At 37.5% G+C, this 17,811-nt stretch overlaps 2 protein-coding genes across 5 annotated transcripts in view; both read left to right on the forward strand.

Moving 5' to 3' along the window:
- The first annotated feature begins 532 nt into the window (after window positions 1-532).
- LOC106953767 (transcription factor E2F3) lies at window positions 533-13,263 on the forward strand. 2 transcript variants are annotated; one of them, XM_015042773.1, is made up of 8 exons: window positions 533-1,080; window positions 4,018-4,165; window positions 5,223-5,353; window positions 6,348-6,436; window positions 8,069-8,227; window positions 9,236-9,350; window positions 9,760-9,901; window positions 10,745-13,263. In XM_015042773.1, exons 1-8 carry the CDS (start codon window positions 799-801, stop codon window positions 11,035-11,037), a joined length of 1,359 nt encoding a protein of 452 aa, XP_014898259.1. In that variant the 5' UTR covers window positions 533-798; the 3' UTR covers window positions 11,038-13,263. The 2 variants fall into 2 exon arrangements, with proteins under 2 accessions (XP_014898259.1, XP_014898261.1); XM_015042775.1 differs by lacking the exon at window positions 533-1,080 and adding an exon at window positions 1,192-1,407.
- Window positions 13,264-15,614: 2,351 nt separating this feature from the next.
- The window catches only part of cdkal1 (CDK5 regulatory subunit associated protein 1-like 1), a 196,181-nt gene continuing 193,984 nt past the window's right edge, over window positions 15,615-17,811 (forward strand). Inside the window, exons 1-2 of one of the 3 annotated variants that reach the window (XM_015042782.1) lie at window positions 15,615-15,790; window positions 17,346-17,509. In XM_015042782.1, coding sequence (XP_014898268.1) covers window positions 17,352-17,509 — 158 coding nt within the window. In that variant the 5' untranslated portion in view covers window positions 15,615-15,790; window positions 17,346-17,351. Of the gene's footprint in view, window positions 15,791-15,944; window positions 16,051-17,345; window positions 17,510-17,811 lie in introns of those variants that run through there. The other 2 variants (XM_015042780.1, XM_015042781.1) reach the window with 2 other exon arrangements.

Consider the following 17,811-nt stretch of genomic DNA (forward strand, 5'->3'; position numbering starts at 1 on the left):
TATATATATATATTTATTTATTGCAACAATTATAGGTTTTACACAAAATAGCCTTTTGAAACTGAGCATACTTAAATGAATCATTTTTGTCATTGAATAGTCAAGTACTAAATGCTCCATTGAACTGAATTCTTTTGGAGTTGCTTTTATATATTCTTTAACGCTTTTGGGATTTGTTTCACAAGTCAAAACATTCAGCCGACCTGCAAGAAAGAAAGGAGTTAAACCTTTTATGGCCTCAATTTTGTTTTGCTTCTGTTTAGTGAGACTACCATAGTTACTGGCTTCCTCCTCTTTTCGCCTTAATAGATCACTCGCGCCACCCAGCGTCCATCCCTGAAACACGCAGTGCGTGTCTAGTAACGTCCCCTGTTTACAACTGCCAATTAACACGTGGCTAACCCAAAGTACGTTCCTCATTGGTCAAAGCGGAACCGATATGGGCGGAAACTCGAGTGCGCAGGACCAATGGAATCCGGCATGCAAATTCCGTTTGAAATTTTGCCGGGAAATCTGAGTTTCGCGGGAGGGCTCTTGAGCGCGTAAACCGTATCCCTTCATTCATCAGGCCGTTTCCTGAAGCCATTTCTAGACGGGAGGAACGAGAGTTGCGCTACTTTTAAATCCGTTGCATCTGCCTAAATGCACGTTCTTAAGGAAAAATACTTTTTAAAAATCGATCATTCAGACATTCATCTTCACGTCCGTGTGATTATTTTTGTCTCTGCCGCGACGGATTAGCAGCCGTACGGGCTTTAAAGTTGAGAGACAAGAAAGGGGTTACCCCGAATACGCAAGATGAGAAGAGGGATCTCCTCGGCTCCGGACAAAGTGATTTTAGCAGGGGTTGGGGGCTCCTCTCTGGATAATAATATAATTTTAACAGCTCTCTCGGATCGTTTAAACCCTGGTCAATCTAATACCACGTATATTCAAATAATAACCACCCCACCGCCTTGTAACGTTACACAGACATCAAGTGTGTGTTTATCCGAACCTCAGGTTAACAGCATTTATACAACTCCGCAACAAGCTGCTGCAAACGGAACCGGACAGCGACCCGCTCTGGGAAGACCACCGGTAATAACCTCCACAGCACATTTTTCACACATTTCTCCAGGCTCCGGTGTGATAAAACGTTAGCCTGCTAAGCTAGCCGAGCTTGTTGTTCGGGCAGCTAATGTTAGCTGCTTAGCCAGGGCATTCCCACGACTCAACCCCAGCTATGAAGCTAACTAACTAACCCAAAGAGGTTGCTTAGGAGTTTTGTTGACTCTATGAAGGCAGAAGGCAAGTTTAGGTTAGTTTAACTTTTCTAGGAATGCAGAGGTGCCGTGTAACAGCGAGCTAGCGAACTTCATGGTGCTTTAGGGTCCGCTTCACCTTTGCAGCCAGATGGAAATATCGGTAAGGGATGAGTAGCGTTAGCGCTGGCCTAGTAGCTGCTGTTGATGTCTTTATTTGGGGTTGATGGGGGGGTTGTTTGACTGCCTGGTTTTTAATGGGCTTATATTTAAGCTTCCTAATTGAATACAAGTAGCGAAGCTTTCAAAAGCACAAACTTCCTCACGATTACAGCCTGGCGTCAGTTTAGAAACTACTCGATAGATCTCTCGTCGTCTCTGAAGATGCAAGCCAAGTTGAATCTGGCGTCAAACTGAATTAGCTTTCAAAGCTAGGTGGATTATTGATTATTAGACCAGAGAGGAACATAACTCGTTCTCCTTGACCTATATTTTGAACATGTTTGCATACGCATTTCTCTTTGTTAATAAAGTGACGTTGTGGTGGTGTTTCATGCCAAGTAAAGTGAAACCCAAGTTTGCTGCTTTGAATCTCATTGCACGTTTCCTGTAAATTGATCATGCACAAACCACACGCTTGAGTTTATGCAGAATTCAGGGCGTAGAGCTGTTCATTGCTATTCATCTTTCATGAAGGGAACCAGTTAGTGTGTCAGGCTGTAGCCATGACCAGACTGAGGGGTGAGGGGATCTGCTTGGTGATATAAAATGGCTGACACTTAAAACTGTCAGAGGACATATTCCTGTGTCTTATTATATATTTAAGAATCAGAGACCAGTTTTTAAAGATTTAGACACTTCCTCAAGATACTGCCACCCTCAGAGGTGTTTAAAGAGAAATGCACATTGTTGCTTTGAAACTACAGCATTGTGGGTACTTGCAACACACTTTTGAAGAAGTGCTTTTTTTTATTCCAGTGTTTCACAATTAATTTAAATCAGATGTTATTGCAGGGATGTGTTGGTGCCCTGCAAGGGTTAGGGTTAGAGGCTTTTCTAACATTGTACAGGTAAAATCCTTTTTTAAGTTGTAGAAGGTCCAGTGAGAAGACTTGTACACATTTTTGACTTTTTACATTTAACTTGGATATTATTCACCCTTCACTTGTTTCTAGTTGTGGGAAAAGATACATGCCTTCAAATTGCACTCAAGTGTCTTTACAAATGTGAGGTGACACAAATACAAGTAGAAAGTATGTATCTGTGTTGTGGCCTTAAAATTTTAAGTTGCCTCAGTTAAGTGTGAACCTGCATGACATGCTTTAGTGTGACTGAAGTACTATGGTTTTACTTGAGCAGAAACGTATAACTGTTTTATTTGAAACTGAAAAGGAGTGCTTTTTCTCACAATAACATTTGAAACCTTACATTTAGAATTTGGAGATTTCTTCACTTTGTTTCGTTAGACTTTTAATATAACATCAGTTTTCTTGTAAATCTGCATTTTGTACAATATTTTGTGCAAATACTAAACATTTTATTTTATTTTATTTTTTTCCCCAGTACAATAAACGTTTAACAACTGGATATTATTTTAGTCAGCCTCTACTGAAGTAGTCAGGTTGCAGTTGGCCTCCTAAAATACATGCTACTTGTGGCTAGCCCACACTTTAAGTGTAAAACCACTATAATTCATTAAGTAGGAATTGGTGTCTTCCCATAGTAAACCCAGGATAGTCCTTTTTTTTTATTGCAAACATAATGTTTCTTTACCACCAATTTAGTATTTTATTGTAAGCCAGGATTAAGAAAGTAGTATTTTTTTAAGCCAGCTGACCTGGAGTGTGCAGCAACAGGTGTGAAAAAGGACAGCGTTTCCATAGAGAAGGACGGATGGATAAATCTGGAGCTTCAACCGCACAAACAGAATGCTGAAAGTTTTTACATTTTGAAACCATATTGTACTTTTACACCAGTAGCTTCTGCATGCCTGCTGCAGGGTTAGTTGTGTAGTGACAGAGAAGAATGTACACCTTTAAACTGATACAGTTTTATCATTAAGTGCTGGACGACAAAAATATGCAGATATATTGTTTTTATTTTGATACTACAACTGCACCACTATGCAGTACACAACTGTGTGGTTATGTTTTGGAAAGTAATGAAACCCTCTGTGGGGAAAAATAGGGTTGCAACAAAACTAATCTCAATCATATCTAGTATATTTTTTTCTTAATGGACAGAAGACTAAACAATAATGCTGATCCATAGTTTTAGAAATTTAATTTAGGATTTGGTTGGCAATCTTCTTGAGACACAAATTGATAACTTGTAAAACAAAAGCGATGACCAACTGCAAATATGATATAGGATCAGAATGTATTGAGTTTTTTTTTTTTTTTTTTTTTTGCTTTTTGTTTTTTGTAATATGCAAATATACAGTTCATGTCTCTTGTGTTTTGACACATTCGAGCCATTTGTTAGCAGATTGAGGTTTTTCCACCAAGACTGAAAAATAAGAGCCAACCTCAGGCTACCAGTCACTCCATTGGACCCTGACACTAAAGAACCTCTGACTGGCTGAGCTGGGGTGTTTCAGTGAAATCTTCCATTTGTTTTGCTGTCGTTTAGCCCATACATGTAGTTAGCTTGGATTCAAAAATACCTGTTGCACCCTATGTAGGAGAAACTATCGATACACCCCGATAACGAACGCCTGCCAAGTACCTAACAGGATCTCGCTTTCTGTTGACGCTCGCTTGTTCCCTTCCAGGCAAAAAGGCGGTTGGCGCTTGACGACTCGGATCACCAGTACCAGTCAGAACCAGCCAAAACACCAAGAGGCAGGGGAGGAGGAGGAGGAGGAGGAGGAGGAGGAGCTGCAGCTGCAGCAAATGGGACACGACTTAAAACACCCAGAAGTAAGTAGCAGGTTTTAAGGAACATGATGTCTCATTTGTGAAGTAAGGTCAGAGTCTTCCAATTGAGATGTGATTTAGAACCTTGGAACAGGTCCGATAATCCACTTCCAATCTTTTGATGGGTGAAAAAGTTGTCTGTACTCTGACTTAACAACAACCTGCTGCTGCTAGTGAATTTTTTATTTATTTTTTTTTTGATGCAGGGGAAAAAACAAAAAAACAGTTTTTGCAGGGAAAAGCACAGAAACGTGGAAAAATAAAAGTATTACTTTTGCTTTTGTTGTTTTCAGGTGGGAATTTGTGGAGAAAAACAAACTCCATGTTGACGACATTTTAATGTCCAGAATTCATTCAGATAACCTACAGATTATAAAAGGTTTTTCATTTCTTAGTGCTTTTATTTTTGCATTAAATTCTTGTTAAAAATGTTTGTTTACTTTCCACATCACAAGATGAGTTTTTGCATACAGAACAAACCGACCAGAGACCACACTGTGCTTTAAAAAAAATATTTGTACTTAATATAAAATAACCTAGTTTAGTTGGAGCTGATTCAGGTTAGTCCAAATGGCAAATGGAAAAGCCATCTGTGAATTGTCCCTTTACGACACGACTGAACCCGGAGCCCACTTCGTTGTCGCGTTTCATTCTGGTTATAATGTGGGCGTAAACTTGGAGATTTTACATAGTTTGTACCTAAATGCACAGACTGTTTGCAAAAGTAGATGAAACTGATAACAGTCCAAGCTTGTTTTCTACGACGTGATTCTTCTCCCTGCCCATCTGGCTCGCAGTGCAACTTGCCTGAAAAATTATGTCAAAGCTCATACTTAAAAAAATATTTTGCCTACTTCATTGTGAACCCAAGATCCTCAAAAGAGGGGAAAAAAAAAAAGTCCCTTCTACCGTTGCATACACTTTTTTTTTCTTCATTTTGATTTAGGAGAACGTTGCCACCATGAGGAATGTGGCCTCCACTGACCACCGCTGACTTTTACGCGACCTCAACAACAAACGTACTATTTAAATGACTTTCCTCAACTTTCACCCTCCTCAGCCCCCAAGTCTCCACCTGAGAAGACGCGATACGACACTTCGCTGGGCCTGCTTACAAAGAAGTTTGTGGATCTCCTTGCTCAGTCTTCTGATGGCGTTTTGGACCTCAACCTTGCTGCTGAAACCTTACAGGTGAATTCACATTTCAGTAGAAGTAGTTAAGACTGTGCGTAAGGTGTAAGCAATCCAAACTGATATTAATCCATTGCAATGCTTTAGCCTGAAATATGAAAACTAGGTGTGCAAATTTGAAAACTTGGTGAGTGCATTTTAGCTGAACCGATTGGAAATGTTGCTAAAGATGTTTGTTAAATCAGGGAAATTGAGCCAATATTTGTGTAAAGTACAGAGATATTGATCCAACTTTGTAACGCCATCCCAACTGTGAATGGTGGTGGCAGCATCATGTTGTGGGGCTATTTTACTGGAGGAACTTTTAGTTTTTGTTTTTCTTATGTTCCTCTGTTAAAGAATGTTTATTTAAACTAAGATTAAGGTTAGCATGAGCATGTTTTGATGGGACTCGTTGATCATTTTTGCTTGTAGCACATTTCTACGTAGTCCCAGTTAAATCATTAAGAAAACGCCTTCAGAAAGCTTTATCTGAATTAAGTTGAGGTAGGTTGTAATGACTTTCTTTCCTTGATCAGCACATAAATGAAGCGACTGTCGGATTTGACTGACGTCAAACATGCACGATTCGTTGTTCTCTACCTGCTAACCTGATTTTTACAGAATAAAACTCTTAAGTTGTAGGTGAAACTTAAAACCAAAACGTGGTTTGTAAAACACTTAAAATTTTAGTAGTTACAAATGGGATTTGGGAGACTGGGAGGCGCCATGATGCTTTGGGGTTTCCAATGAGATTCATACACTGCTTGCGTTTCTGAGAGACACTTGATGTCTAAAGTCTGCTGTATTTTTGCAGATCAGGTGTGCTTTTGTCTTTATGTAGGCATTCTTTTTATCTGAAGGAAAAATTAAATACTTTTTTTAGTCATTTATAATTTGCTCAATGATTTGTTTAACTCATTAAATAAAACTGATTTGTATGGAAAAGGTACTGCTGTGTCTAAGAGCTCGTTAAAATGATAATTTCTCACTGGCTTCTCCTTTATTCTCTCAGGTACAGAAAAGGCGGCTGTATGATATCACCAACGTATTAGAAGGTATCCATCTTATCAAGAAGAAGTCCAAAAATAACATTCAGTGGATGTAAGTCTACCCCCCCTCCCACTCTGTCCTACAAATATAGATTTGGAATTTTTTTTTTTTTTTTTTTAACAAAAGAACCCAAAAAACAGTGTTGAATTTTGTTCAGAGATGCTGAACGTCTAAATAACAGATTGTTTTTCTATACCTGAAAAAGGATCAGTTAATTTCTCATCTAATTTCCTAAAAACTCCATCCTGGGAACTTCGGACAGCCGAGTGACTGTAGAGACGCGGAGCATTTAGCTCCGTCATTTGCACCGCAACAAGCACTTTGCCTGCATCTTAGGTTGTTTAATAGAAAATACTGCATCACAAACAGAGAATTTTGTCAACAAACGTCCTCACCTGAAAGTTGCCTCGGGTGAAACCTGGCAAAAAATTTGACATCTCCTAGTTTTTGCATCTGAAAACCCCCTACATTATCTACTAATCTTTAATTAATTTAACCTTAACTGAATGAAATGGGTATTTGCACCTAAATCAGAGGGCTGGTGCTAAAGTAACGGCAAGACAATGAAGTACTCTAGTACCATAGCACATTTGGAAGGTATTCTTGCTTTAATTATAATTGTTTTATTTTTAGCCATTTCTTTACATGTAAAAATCTGGAAAGCGTGGTTTACATCTCAGGAGTTAATCGAATCCACCTAAAATCCTCCCGAAATTTCATTCATGAACAAATTGGATCGTAAAGCACAAGGAACACAGGCGACAAGTCAGGGATAAAGTAGACAAGCAGGTTAATTTTAGACATTGTAAGCTTTGAACGTCATACAGAGCATGGTTGAATCATGTGAAAATGGAAGAGAGCGTGAATCATGAATGCAGTGAAGAGGGATCTGCAGAGGTCTCTTATGCAGGCGGTGGAATTTAATGACAGGAAAATTGTAACTCATGCACTTCACAAATTTAAAATATGCGAGAATAAAATGTTTTCCACAAACTGTGTTGAAGACGTACTCTGGTAAGAACACGCTACACAAAATTGAATATTTTAGTCTACATAAAAACTGTTGGGTGTAATGGAAAACTAAGCACTGCATCACTCCGAACATGTCGTCCTCACGGTAAAGGCTTTTCTCCACAAGCAACAAGGAAGCTGCTAAGAACTAATGAAAAGACGACTAAAACTGAACACTAACTTGTTAGAGGCTGAGAAAGTCCGGAGAGTTGGTGAGAAGGTCGTCTTCCAGCAGAGCGTAGAGCTTAAAAATGCACCCAGAGCTAAATGTGAATACACAGACCTTTAGTAGGTCTCTCCAGAAATTTCCTGATAACTTGCTTAGGAGGTACTTAAGCTATTTGATTTAAAAAGTGGTGGAGCAGGCATGCATTTTAAAGTTGCAGGACTGAAAGTGTAGACTACTGCGTGATGTACAAAGCTGTCATGACCTAAAAGGATCACAGCTGTGCCACAGGGGCTGAATGCATGCATCCTATACTTTTAAGATTTTTGTTTATAGAAATTGTTTAATGCACCCTTTTCTTTACTCTTCATATTTATGCACCACTTAGTGGTTATGATATGAAATTCATTGAAGCTTGTTGTAACTTGACAAACGGTGGAAGGAGGATGATCACTTTGGCCACTCAATGCGTCTGCCTTCATTTAAACTCTCTCTCGTTTTCTCAGGGGCTGCAGTCTGTTGGAGGTAGAGGGGGCTCTGAGCCAAAGGCAAAGCCTCACTGCTGAGGTTTCTGCGCTGGGCGAAGAGGAGCAAAGGCTCGAAAAACTCATCCAGAGATGCAGCCTTGATATAAAACAAATGAGCGAATTGCCAGGCAACCAGAAATATCCTTTTTGTGTGTGTGTGTGTGTGCGTGGATTTGAAAAACACTAAAGTGTGTTTTATGCTACCTTCGATTTCTTAAAATATCATGGTCCGTCAGGTATGTGTTGTCAGTAAATGTCTGATTTCTTCGTCAGGAGTTTAATTATATTTATCTTAATTCTTGCTCAAAAAGCTTAAATGGTATAATTTTTTACAGAACACAAAAATATGTTCTTTTTCAAGGAAAAAAATCCTTTTTGGGGGAAAAAAAAAGATTGCATACTTTAAAACTCTATTTGCATGCACTGCATAAAAAACACTTTTTTACTCACTGACAGGCTAAACGTTTCTTGCTTTTTTATACATTAACCAATATTATACTAAAGTTATGTTGCTTCCTCCATGCTTCACATTTTGGGGCTGTGCTCTCAGACTCACAAAAATATCCCTCTTTGTATCAAAAGTCATTCGTCAAACGTTTTTTCATCAGACTACAAAACACAACGTTTTATAATTAAGGTCTGTGTCTGTTCACGCTGGAATCTATTTTTCCTATATTTTTAATTGGACATTGTTTAAAGAGATGAATGTGGCACATTCAGACATTTATACATTTTATTCAAGGATGAACAAAATTTGTGGTTAATTTTTATTTTTCCTGAGTTCTTATCTGATCTCTTTATTATTATTTTTTTTTCTTGATGTCACACAGACATGCTTTTTGTCTGTCTGTGCCTCCCAATTAGTTCTTGTGAATTAATCAGCATAATTTTTGTTTTCCCAAATTGTCTGAAGCTTTTCAATTTGAAAAAGGAATAAATAAATAAAATAAAAAAGATTCTTCATTCTGGCATTAAACAAAAAATTTTTATCCTAAATGACTGTAAACTGCAAAAGCTTAATCTGATTTAATATCTGAAATTTTTTGGAACAGTAATTTGTTGTTTTATAGTGTGTCTTTTTTCAGCCTCATATTGCTACAGTGTTTTTTTTTATTTTTATTTTTTCCTTAACCCCGCTGTTTGCACATATGCTTATATAACATACCAAGACATCAAGCAGCTGGGGAGCCTGAGAGACCAGACTGTAATTGTCGTCAAAGCGCCAACGGATACCAAGCTGGAAGTGCCAGACCCGGATGAGGTTTGTGCAAGTACCGACAGGCTGGATTTCTTTGTTCTCGCTCTTTCTTAGTCCGACGAATGAGATGCATTTGCCGAATGATGAGGCTTAGCTTTTGATAATGCTTCTTAACACTATATTCTACTCTAAAGTGCTGCTGTACGTTGTGGACATTGTGATTTGCAATTACATAGACTGAATAGAGATTTTTTTTTTTCCTTAGTCCGTAAATCTTGCAGATGTTTTATGCAACTTTCAGCTGGATTCTATAGCAATATCACAATGTTGTTGGGGTTTGTTTTGAAGATCTTCAGCTAAAAATGGTCTGCATATGTTGGGTTTAGAAGTTGTTGCCTTTGATGTTTGACAAAAGTGTTGTAGATGCAGTTATGAGGCTTGTAATGTTTGAACTCTTGTTTCCTCTCTCCAGAGTCTGTCCATCCACCTCAGCAGCACAAAGGGTCCTATCGAAGTGCTTTTGTGTCCAGATGAGGAGAACGACATGAGAAGTCCTGTAAAAAATGGCAACACCGACATTAATGGCAACTCTCCTTTCCTGAAAGTTGTTCAAGGTTGGTGACGGATGTTAACAGCAGTTGTTCACACAGAAGCTTTTTAGAGCAAAAATACTATCTCAGTTGTTGCTTATTTGTATTCATATTAGTTCCAGTTTTATATTTGCACAGGCCGTATAAGAGGGAAATGCATTGTGTTGCAGCTCTTACAAAGTGGCTTTTTGTTATATTTATTAACAAAGAATAAACTTATATAAAACGGCTGCATTTAAGGTAGACAATAGAAAACTGAAACATGAATGGTGTCAGTTGCATGGTAGGTATCAAATCGGTGTCCAATATTTTAATCTTGAGAAAACCTCAGCTAAAAGTTTTTGCGTGTTAGCTTCTTCATTGGATGTTAAGTAGCCTCGGAAATTAAATTTGTCTTTAGCTTTATACATGTTTTAAACAGAAACTGTAACTGCTCTAAATATTGACAAACCATTTTAGGAAATAAAAGAAGCGTCTGACAAAAAGGAAGCTCGAAATAATCAACAAACAAAAGATTAGGCTGTACAAGGCAAAGTCGGGTTTTCTATGCGTAAACATGGCTTTACTGACTCTGAAACTTTTTAAAAAATAATATATTGCATAGCTTTGGGTTTTGATGACTCACTTAAATGAAAGATTTAAACATTGTAAGTGTGTTGCGACAAACGGTAGAGTTGTGCTCTAGAACTTTTCTTTCTGTCCTTATATGTTTTCGCTTATCGACTTTCGCAACAAAAATCAGAAACCTCACGGTCTTCAGTTTGAAAGAGTGGTGACGAAAATGTGCGTTTATCGGAAGTTATTGTAACATATTAAAAAATATGTACTGCAATGTCACGTTTTCCTAACGTTGACACTATTTTTCAGATTCCAACTGCACAACCACCTCCCCGAGCACTTTCCTGTCTCCACCCGCATCTTCTTCCGCCGTCTCCGTGACGACGCTTTCCCCCATCTCATCCCCGTACACCAGTCTCCTCCAGCAGACAGAAGACCAGGTCCCCTCATCCCAGGGTCCCTTCTTAAACCTTGTGCCTCCCATCTTGGAAGATGACTACCTGTTAGGTTTGGAAGACGACCAGGGGATCAGTGACTTGTTTGATGCCTGTGACTTTGATAAAATGCCCTCACTTGGTCTGGATGATCTCCTGTGTAGCTAGCATCAGCTAAAAGAAGATGGAGATGAAACACAGAGGGCTTTGATGGTGTATTTCTTATTCATTTTTTATTTTTTCCCTCGCAGATGTTTTTACACAGGTGATAGAAACATGTAGGTAAAGGGAATCGGCTCGCCGTATGATGCAGTGTTTGTCGTTGTACAGAGAAACAATTTGAAGGAAAACACTCCACAAATCTTGGCATTATTACCCGTCTCCTGATTGACTCGGTTGAGTTTTTCTTGGCGGTGTGATCACACAAGTCCATATGCGGGAAAGGGGAACCATACGGTTTTTGTTTCTGTGAATAGTTTTAGGTTTATTTTTATATTTGATGAACCCTCTCCCCTCTTCCCTGTGTGTTAATGCCAAGTGCTGTGAGGGGGGAAAGTCTAAAGAGTTTTTAACAATAGATTTCATTCTATTACACCAATGATGTGATTGAAGGCTTATATTGTTTCTTTATAATTGTGGCACCATGGTGTGCAAATGTAGAACGTTTTAGATGTTAAAAATTATAAAAGGCTAGGGTCAGGAGGAGGTTTAAGACTCGCCTGTGTATGTTTGAGCACCATTCTCCAATTTCGAGCTGCATGTCCGACTGTGTTGGTGCACAAGTGAGTAATAGGTGCTCCTGAATGAACACAGATTAACTGGAGTTGGTCGTGTCATGATAAAGTGAAATTATAACTGTGCAATGATGTATGCAGGACGAAAGTCTTGTCTTTTTGAAGTTGCAGAACCCCCAAAAGAAACACACAAAAAAGGCCATAACCCTCTTGAAATTAGGGGTTTAGCTAAAGAAGCACCTAATGTACCCAAGGGTATAAACTTAAAAATCATCTGCAGTTCATACTTTTTTGATACTTTCTAAATTGCTGATTCAAACTGCTTCAGCCCTGCTGCTGCCCTGTCGCCTACAATTATACTGTGTTGAAAAACATTGAGTTTGAATCAAGTCCAGCGCAATGTACTGTTTTGTTTTTTTTTTGTTTTGTTTTTTTTTCTTCTTTTACTTTTATTTTGGAAGCTCAAGAATTTTGTACTTTTAAATATTTTAATACTTCACCAAATGACTTAATAATCCGCCATGGAACAAAAAAAAAAACTGAATGAAACTGCAGTATGTGATGGGTTTCCCTAGACAAACAAGCGTTTAATATTTATGACAAATTCTGCTAAATTCTTAAACCATGGTTCGGAATAAAACCTTGTTTAATATAGAAGCTGCTTACATGTTGACCCCCCCCCTGGCTTTTATTGATCACTGATGATCCTCCTGCTGCTAGTGTTGACTCTCCCCACCCCCATCGCCCCAACTTGACTAATGTATAATTGTGTGTACAGTGTGAATGAGTTGTCAGATTAAGCCAGCTGTGTGTAAATTCATGTACAGTTTTCTATATTTTTGTCAATGCACAAGGTACTGTAGGCTACCTCTCACTCAATGTTAGACTGTCGTAGTAGAGCATAGAGGTCAACGCCATAATGTGTGAAAATATTTGAATTCCCCTTTTGTGATAGAAGTTATATAATTTAGCAGTGGGTTGAATTTTACAACCTGAAATGTTAGACTCAAAATACCAATGCTCTTATACCAGTTTAATAACGTCATGTTTTAAATTTCATTCACAGGGTGCACATTTGATTGGCAAATATGAGATTTATTGGACTTTACTGGTAGATCATTTCTATAAGTTATTTAGCCTATATTAGTTTTTTGTTTGATGTGAAAGTAGAAAATCTTATACACCCCCAAAAGCAGTTTTTACAGACCCAAGTCAATATAATTTTCTCTTAGCATAATGTTTATCTGCGCTGATGAACAAGTACGATCACAGGGTTCCTAAGTGTTGGAGGGGGTTAAAAAAAAAATGGAAACCTGATGTTTCCAAATCTGAAAAGGAGTGAAATGCCATCTACGGCATTGTTGAATTGAAAGCCAACTTAAGTAATGTTGTATTTTGATTTGCTAAAGCTGCACATAAAAACCAACAGTCATATATTTCTTGTACTCGAATCCCCAAGAATATATTAATAAAAAATACAAACATCTAGAAATTTAAGTCTTGAAAATGATGGAATTTTAAAATGGAAGATAGGAACTCTTTGATCAGGTTTCAAATTTCCAAATACCAGGGAAATGACTAAAAATGCATTTTTCACTTTATTGCAGAGTGCCAAAATTGATTGATTCTAAGATTAACATGAAATCTTACAACATGTCAAGAAAATCCAGCTTCATAATTGGCTGGAACATCAAATAAATCAGCTGAATTGACAATATAGTTTATTTAATTTCCCAGGTAGCATATTTGTATAAATGTATTGTTTTATGTATTCACTTTTATGTTTCAGTTTAATTCTTAAACCTCTATGCCCCACACCGCAGTTCATGTAGATAATCTAATTCTGCATCCATTTCAACCAACAATTTTTATGTTGTGTAAAACATGTTGTTTGGAAGATGCTGTACTTTTGAATAGATTTGCTAAGAAATGTTAACGATTTTAAAAGCACCACTAAAGGATAGTGTTTTGTACTATAATGGGTGACTTAAAATCGCAGCTCGTCATTTTTCCTTTGTGTGATTTTATTGCGTGATTTAGATCTTGCAAAACCTAATTTGGATTATTATAAGAACTAAAGTCCAGACCGAATCCATCTCTGGCTATTAAGCTGTTACCAAATACATATTTACCATAAATATTGTTCAAAGATTATGTGGATAGGAAAAAAACCCCAACTGTAACATTGATGGTATCATTGCTTGGTTTCACTAACCAGAAAGAAAAGAATAATTTGCAGGTATTTTTCAGTTTGAATGCATGGGTGGCAGTGCTGTTGAATGTTAAGTAAACTAATTGGATGTTTTTGATGTGCGTCATTGAGTTCTGAATAATTTCTGAATTGTTCCTCAAAAGTGAGGAATTCTGAAATGTTTGTGGGTGGGTTGGGAGTGAGGGTAATTTGATGTTTTGTTTTTTTTTTTTGTATTCTGGACATTTGCAATGGAGAAAAAAAATAAAGCAATATAAGCAAATTATGTTTTCTTATTAATGTGTGGATATTTGTGAAGAAATCTATTTCAAGAATAAGTTGCATGTCCCACCAATGGTCACAAAAGGAGGAGACACAGGGATTACGTTGATCCATTTAAAGATTTTCAAATATGCGTACACAGATATGTTGTCTCACAAGTGAGTTGATGTAAATTTTGTCCAAATGTCAGAAAAATGCATTCTATTAGAGTGAATCTGTGACAAATATACTTGATATAATTATACCAAAAAATTGGATCTATGCTAGTGGTTGTAAAACTGTTATACAAGATACTTTCTAGGGATAAGACAAGCAAGCATGCCAGGATATGCTTGGCTATGCCAGCATGCATCATCAGAACGTGCTCAAAAACTTGCAGTGTAGACAATTCTGAGAATCTTCCTTATGAAATGTAATTTACCTGGGGATGGCAACACTCCCTAATGTTGCTCAATGTCAAGTTTGAAAGCCAGCAGACTTTGCCAATGCATGTGTTCAGGGAGCAGGATAACTGCTATTGGTGACATAAACTATGGTATATTTCTGCATTTTGTAGATTGAAGCACTGTACCAGCAGCAGATTTGGGTTTGTAGGAAATCTCGGATTTTTCCTCAATTGAATTTTGACTTTATGGGGAATTTCACGTTGGTTTTCAGTCTGGCAAGTAAAAACAAAACAAAAAAAAACATTTTTATTTAAAGTCAAGTGAAACATAGCTCTGCATTTCTGACCAATTTCCAAACAGTGGGAATAATTGCATTTTTTTTATGACAATGAACTGTCAAAGTATGCTGTGTTGTACTTCTGCTTTTTAAATACCTTCACAATATGGTGGTACTGAGAACTTAGTTTTTACTCCAGAGGTACTTATTCTGACCGTTTTATGAACTTCTGTTGTGTGTGATAATGGCTAATGTGCTAATGACACTATGCAGGGGTGGCCAAGTCCAGTCCTCAAGAGCCACCATCCTGCAAGTTTTAGAAGTATCCTTACTCCAACAGACCGGGATCAGCTCTACAGAGGCCTGATAACGAGCCAGTCATTTGATTCAGGTGTGTTGAAGCAGGGATGCATCTGAAACTTGCAGGATGGTGGCTCTCGAGGACTGGACTTGGCCACCCCTGCACTATAGCAACAGTGCCTCCATCTGGTCCACTAAAAAATAAAGGAAAAACTGTAAAATATTTCCATTGCAAGAAAGTGCACATGCCTAGCATCCCATATGCACTTTCTTGTAAGCATCACATCTTCCAGTGTGCCCATTATGTTTTCCATAACACATGAAATGTTGAATCGTGTATACTTTTTAGTTATGCTTATGATCATATTTGCAATTAGTATCGTGTAGGCAGACTGTATGTAAAATAAAATTGAATAATTACACATGAATTGTATTACACCGCTTTCCAACCCCTTTGTGAAAGGGGGCTTTTTTTTTGTTTCTACACTGATTTAGACTTAAATCACATTTTGCTGTCGTTCCAGCCAGAATGGCTTAAAAGTATCGGTAGTAATTTCCCTTTACGTATATAAAATTAGCTCTCGTCACATTTGTCCCTCGTTGCTTGCTATCCGCCTACAAGTATGGCTGTTCTGTATTTGTAATATCTGTTTTTGTTGTGTAAATAATCCTAACTTTTTCACGATAAGCAACGTTTTTCCTTAGGACTTTAGCTTACCTGACCTACAAACGATATTGCAATCCAGGTGAGGTACCTTCATAGTGATGTTAGTTGTGGGTTTGTACAAAAAATGAGGCACGTGGGTAGTTGTTAGCGTGGTGATGCTAGCAGAGCTAACGGCTAGCTAATGTTTACCAGCAGAAAGTATCAACGGTTACGCTGCTTCGTCATTTTTAACAAAGCTGTTTGTAATTTGCGTGTGTCCAAGCGCAGGTTGCTCTGCTAATTAGTGCATGTGTGTGTTAACATGACCAAAACCAAGCGCGGAAGTTAAACTGCAGCTTGGAAAGGTAATATAACTTAGCTTTCTGTATATTTACAGAATGTTTAACGCCTTCATGGGAATGTAACTCTACATTTAATGTTTCATTAGAATCTGTGAATTATATGCGATTAGCTCTACATTTACATTAAATTCATAACGTCTTGAGGTTTATGTTCCTCACGAATGCTTTAAATGCTATTTTTAAATTCAAATCTTTTTAAAAGCCTTAGGGTACAAATTGCATACACATGCAAGTTTGTGTTACATGATGCACATGAAGCACTACTAGGAGGGTTGCAATCCGCTCTTCAAACGCGTTAATTGACGGTCAACACAGATGGTGTTTATTGAATCAGTCATACTAGATTTGAGAAAAATCTCTTTTTACCTTAAAAAAAAGTCATCACATTAAATTCAAGGGTCAAAACCTGTAAGAAAACCTACAAGACGTAAAATTATGTAAGTGGTTTCGTGGTGGTCATTATTGTACTGCTAATCTTTAAGAGTTTTCTCTTAAAGATTAGCGTCGCACATACATGGTGCATTACGGTAATAAAGCGATAAGATTCCCTTGCAAAAAAAAAAAAGCAGAAAAAAGTATATTAATGACGCAGCCTACTATTTTAATATATAAAGTAATAGTTCAGAATACATATTTGTCTTCTAAATTATTTTAGATATTTTCATAGTACTTCGCAGTGGCAATAGAGAGCATGCATTTTTTGTTGTTGTTTTCAGTAAATTATTTCTTAACTATATTATTGGGAGACAACCAACTCTATAGATTAAGAGGCCACTTTTACTATATCCAGGATACATATTTAATAATTTTACTCTAGATATTTGGAGATAGTCAATGTACCTCATAATGGCAATACAGAAGATGCTTTTGTGACATTTTCACAAAAATATTTATCCCAACTCCAAAGTGGTGACAACACACTCTCTTTGAATTCTGTTAGTGTCAACTGTACTATGAATAGAATATTTATTAATTTTACTTTATGATTAGGAGAAATACTATGTCAAAGTACCTCATAATGCCAAACCTGCATATGCATTTTTCTCATTTCCAGGATTTATTTTCTCTCCACTCATAAGTGTAAACTTCATAATATTACTGCAGAATTTTTAAGAAATGCCAAGTCAGAGTGCCTCATAATGCTTTTAACAGAATCCAAAGACAACTTGTTGTGACCTCTTAGCGTTTGAGAGAAATTTTCAAGTTTGAAGGTTAGGGTCAAGTTCAATAAAAACGTGGATTCTTAAATTCGCATTTTAAGTATCCACAAGTCTTTAAAACTGTGCTGTGCTTTACAGATCACCATGCCATCCGCCTGCGACTCTCTGATTGAAGACATTGAGGATATGGTGTCTTTTAATGACCCCACTCCTCATGACAGACAGTCTGCAAGAAAGAGTATTCTGCCAAGGACAAGAAAGAAGAAGGAGCTTTTGAGCAACGAAGAGCTTCGAGTAGACAGGTAATACATTTTTTTTTATAAACCAAATCTATTGGTAAATAGGATAACATTCAGCCACAGCAATGAAAGAACGTGCTTTTGGAAGTCCAGTGTAAAAGGTTAACCCATTCTTGGCTGTTAGAAGCAAGTGTTGACCAATTCAGTTTATTTATATAGCACCGACAAACGCCTTTGTCAGCACACTTTACAAGACAAATGGGTGCAGTCATATCATCATGACCACTGACAAAGTAGTACTGCTTCTCTGTCACATTAACCTTTTCAAGAACCCTGCATGCTCTTTTCAATGTCCTGGCAGCTTT

The sequence above is a fragment of the Poecilia latipinna genome, unplaced genomic scaffold, assembly GCF_001443285.1.
Source record: "Poecilia latipinna isolate Pla-1442-1.1 unplaced genomic scaffold, P_latipinna-1.0 Scaffold601, whole genome shotgun sequence".
NCBI lineage: Eukaryota > Metazoa > Chordata > Actinopteri > Cyprinodontiformes > Poeciliidae > Poecilia > Poecilia latipinna.

Excerpts from the sequence above, each read along its gene's own strand:
- LOC106953767 (XM_015042773.1), top strand. The coding sequence starts at position 799 with ATGAGAAGAGGGATCTCCTCGGCTCCGGACAAAGTGATTTTAGCAGGG. Across the intron at positions 4,166-5,222 it reads ACGACTTAAAACACCCAGAA|CCCCCAAGTCTCCACCTGAG; the intron begins GTAAGTAGCAGG and ends CACCCTCCTCAG. Across the intron at positions 6,437-8,068 it reads AAAAATAACATTCAGTGGAT|GGGCTGCAGTCTGTTGGAGG; the intron begins GTAAGTCTACCC and ends TCGTTTTCTCAG.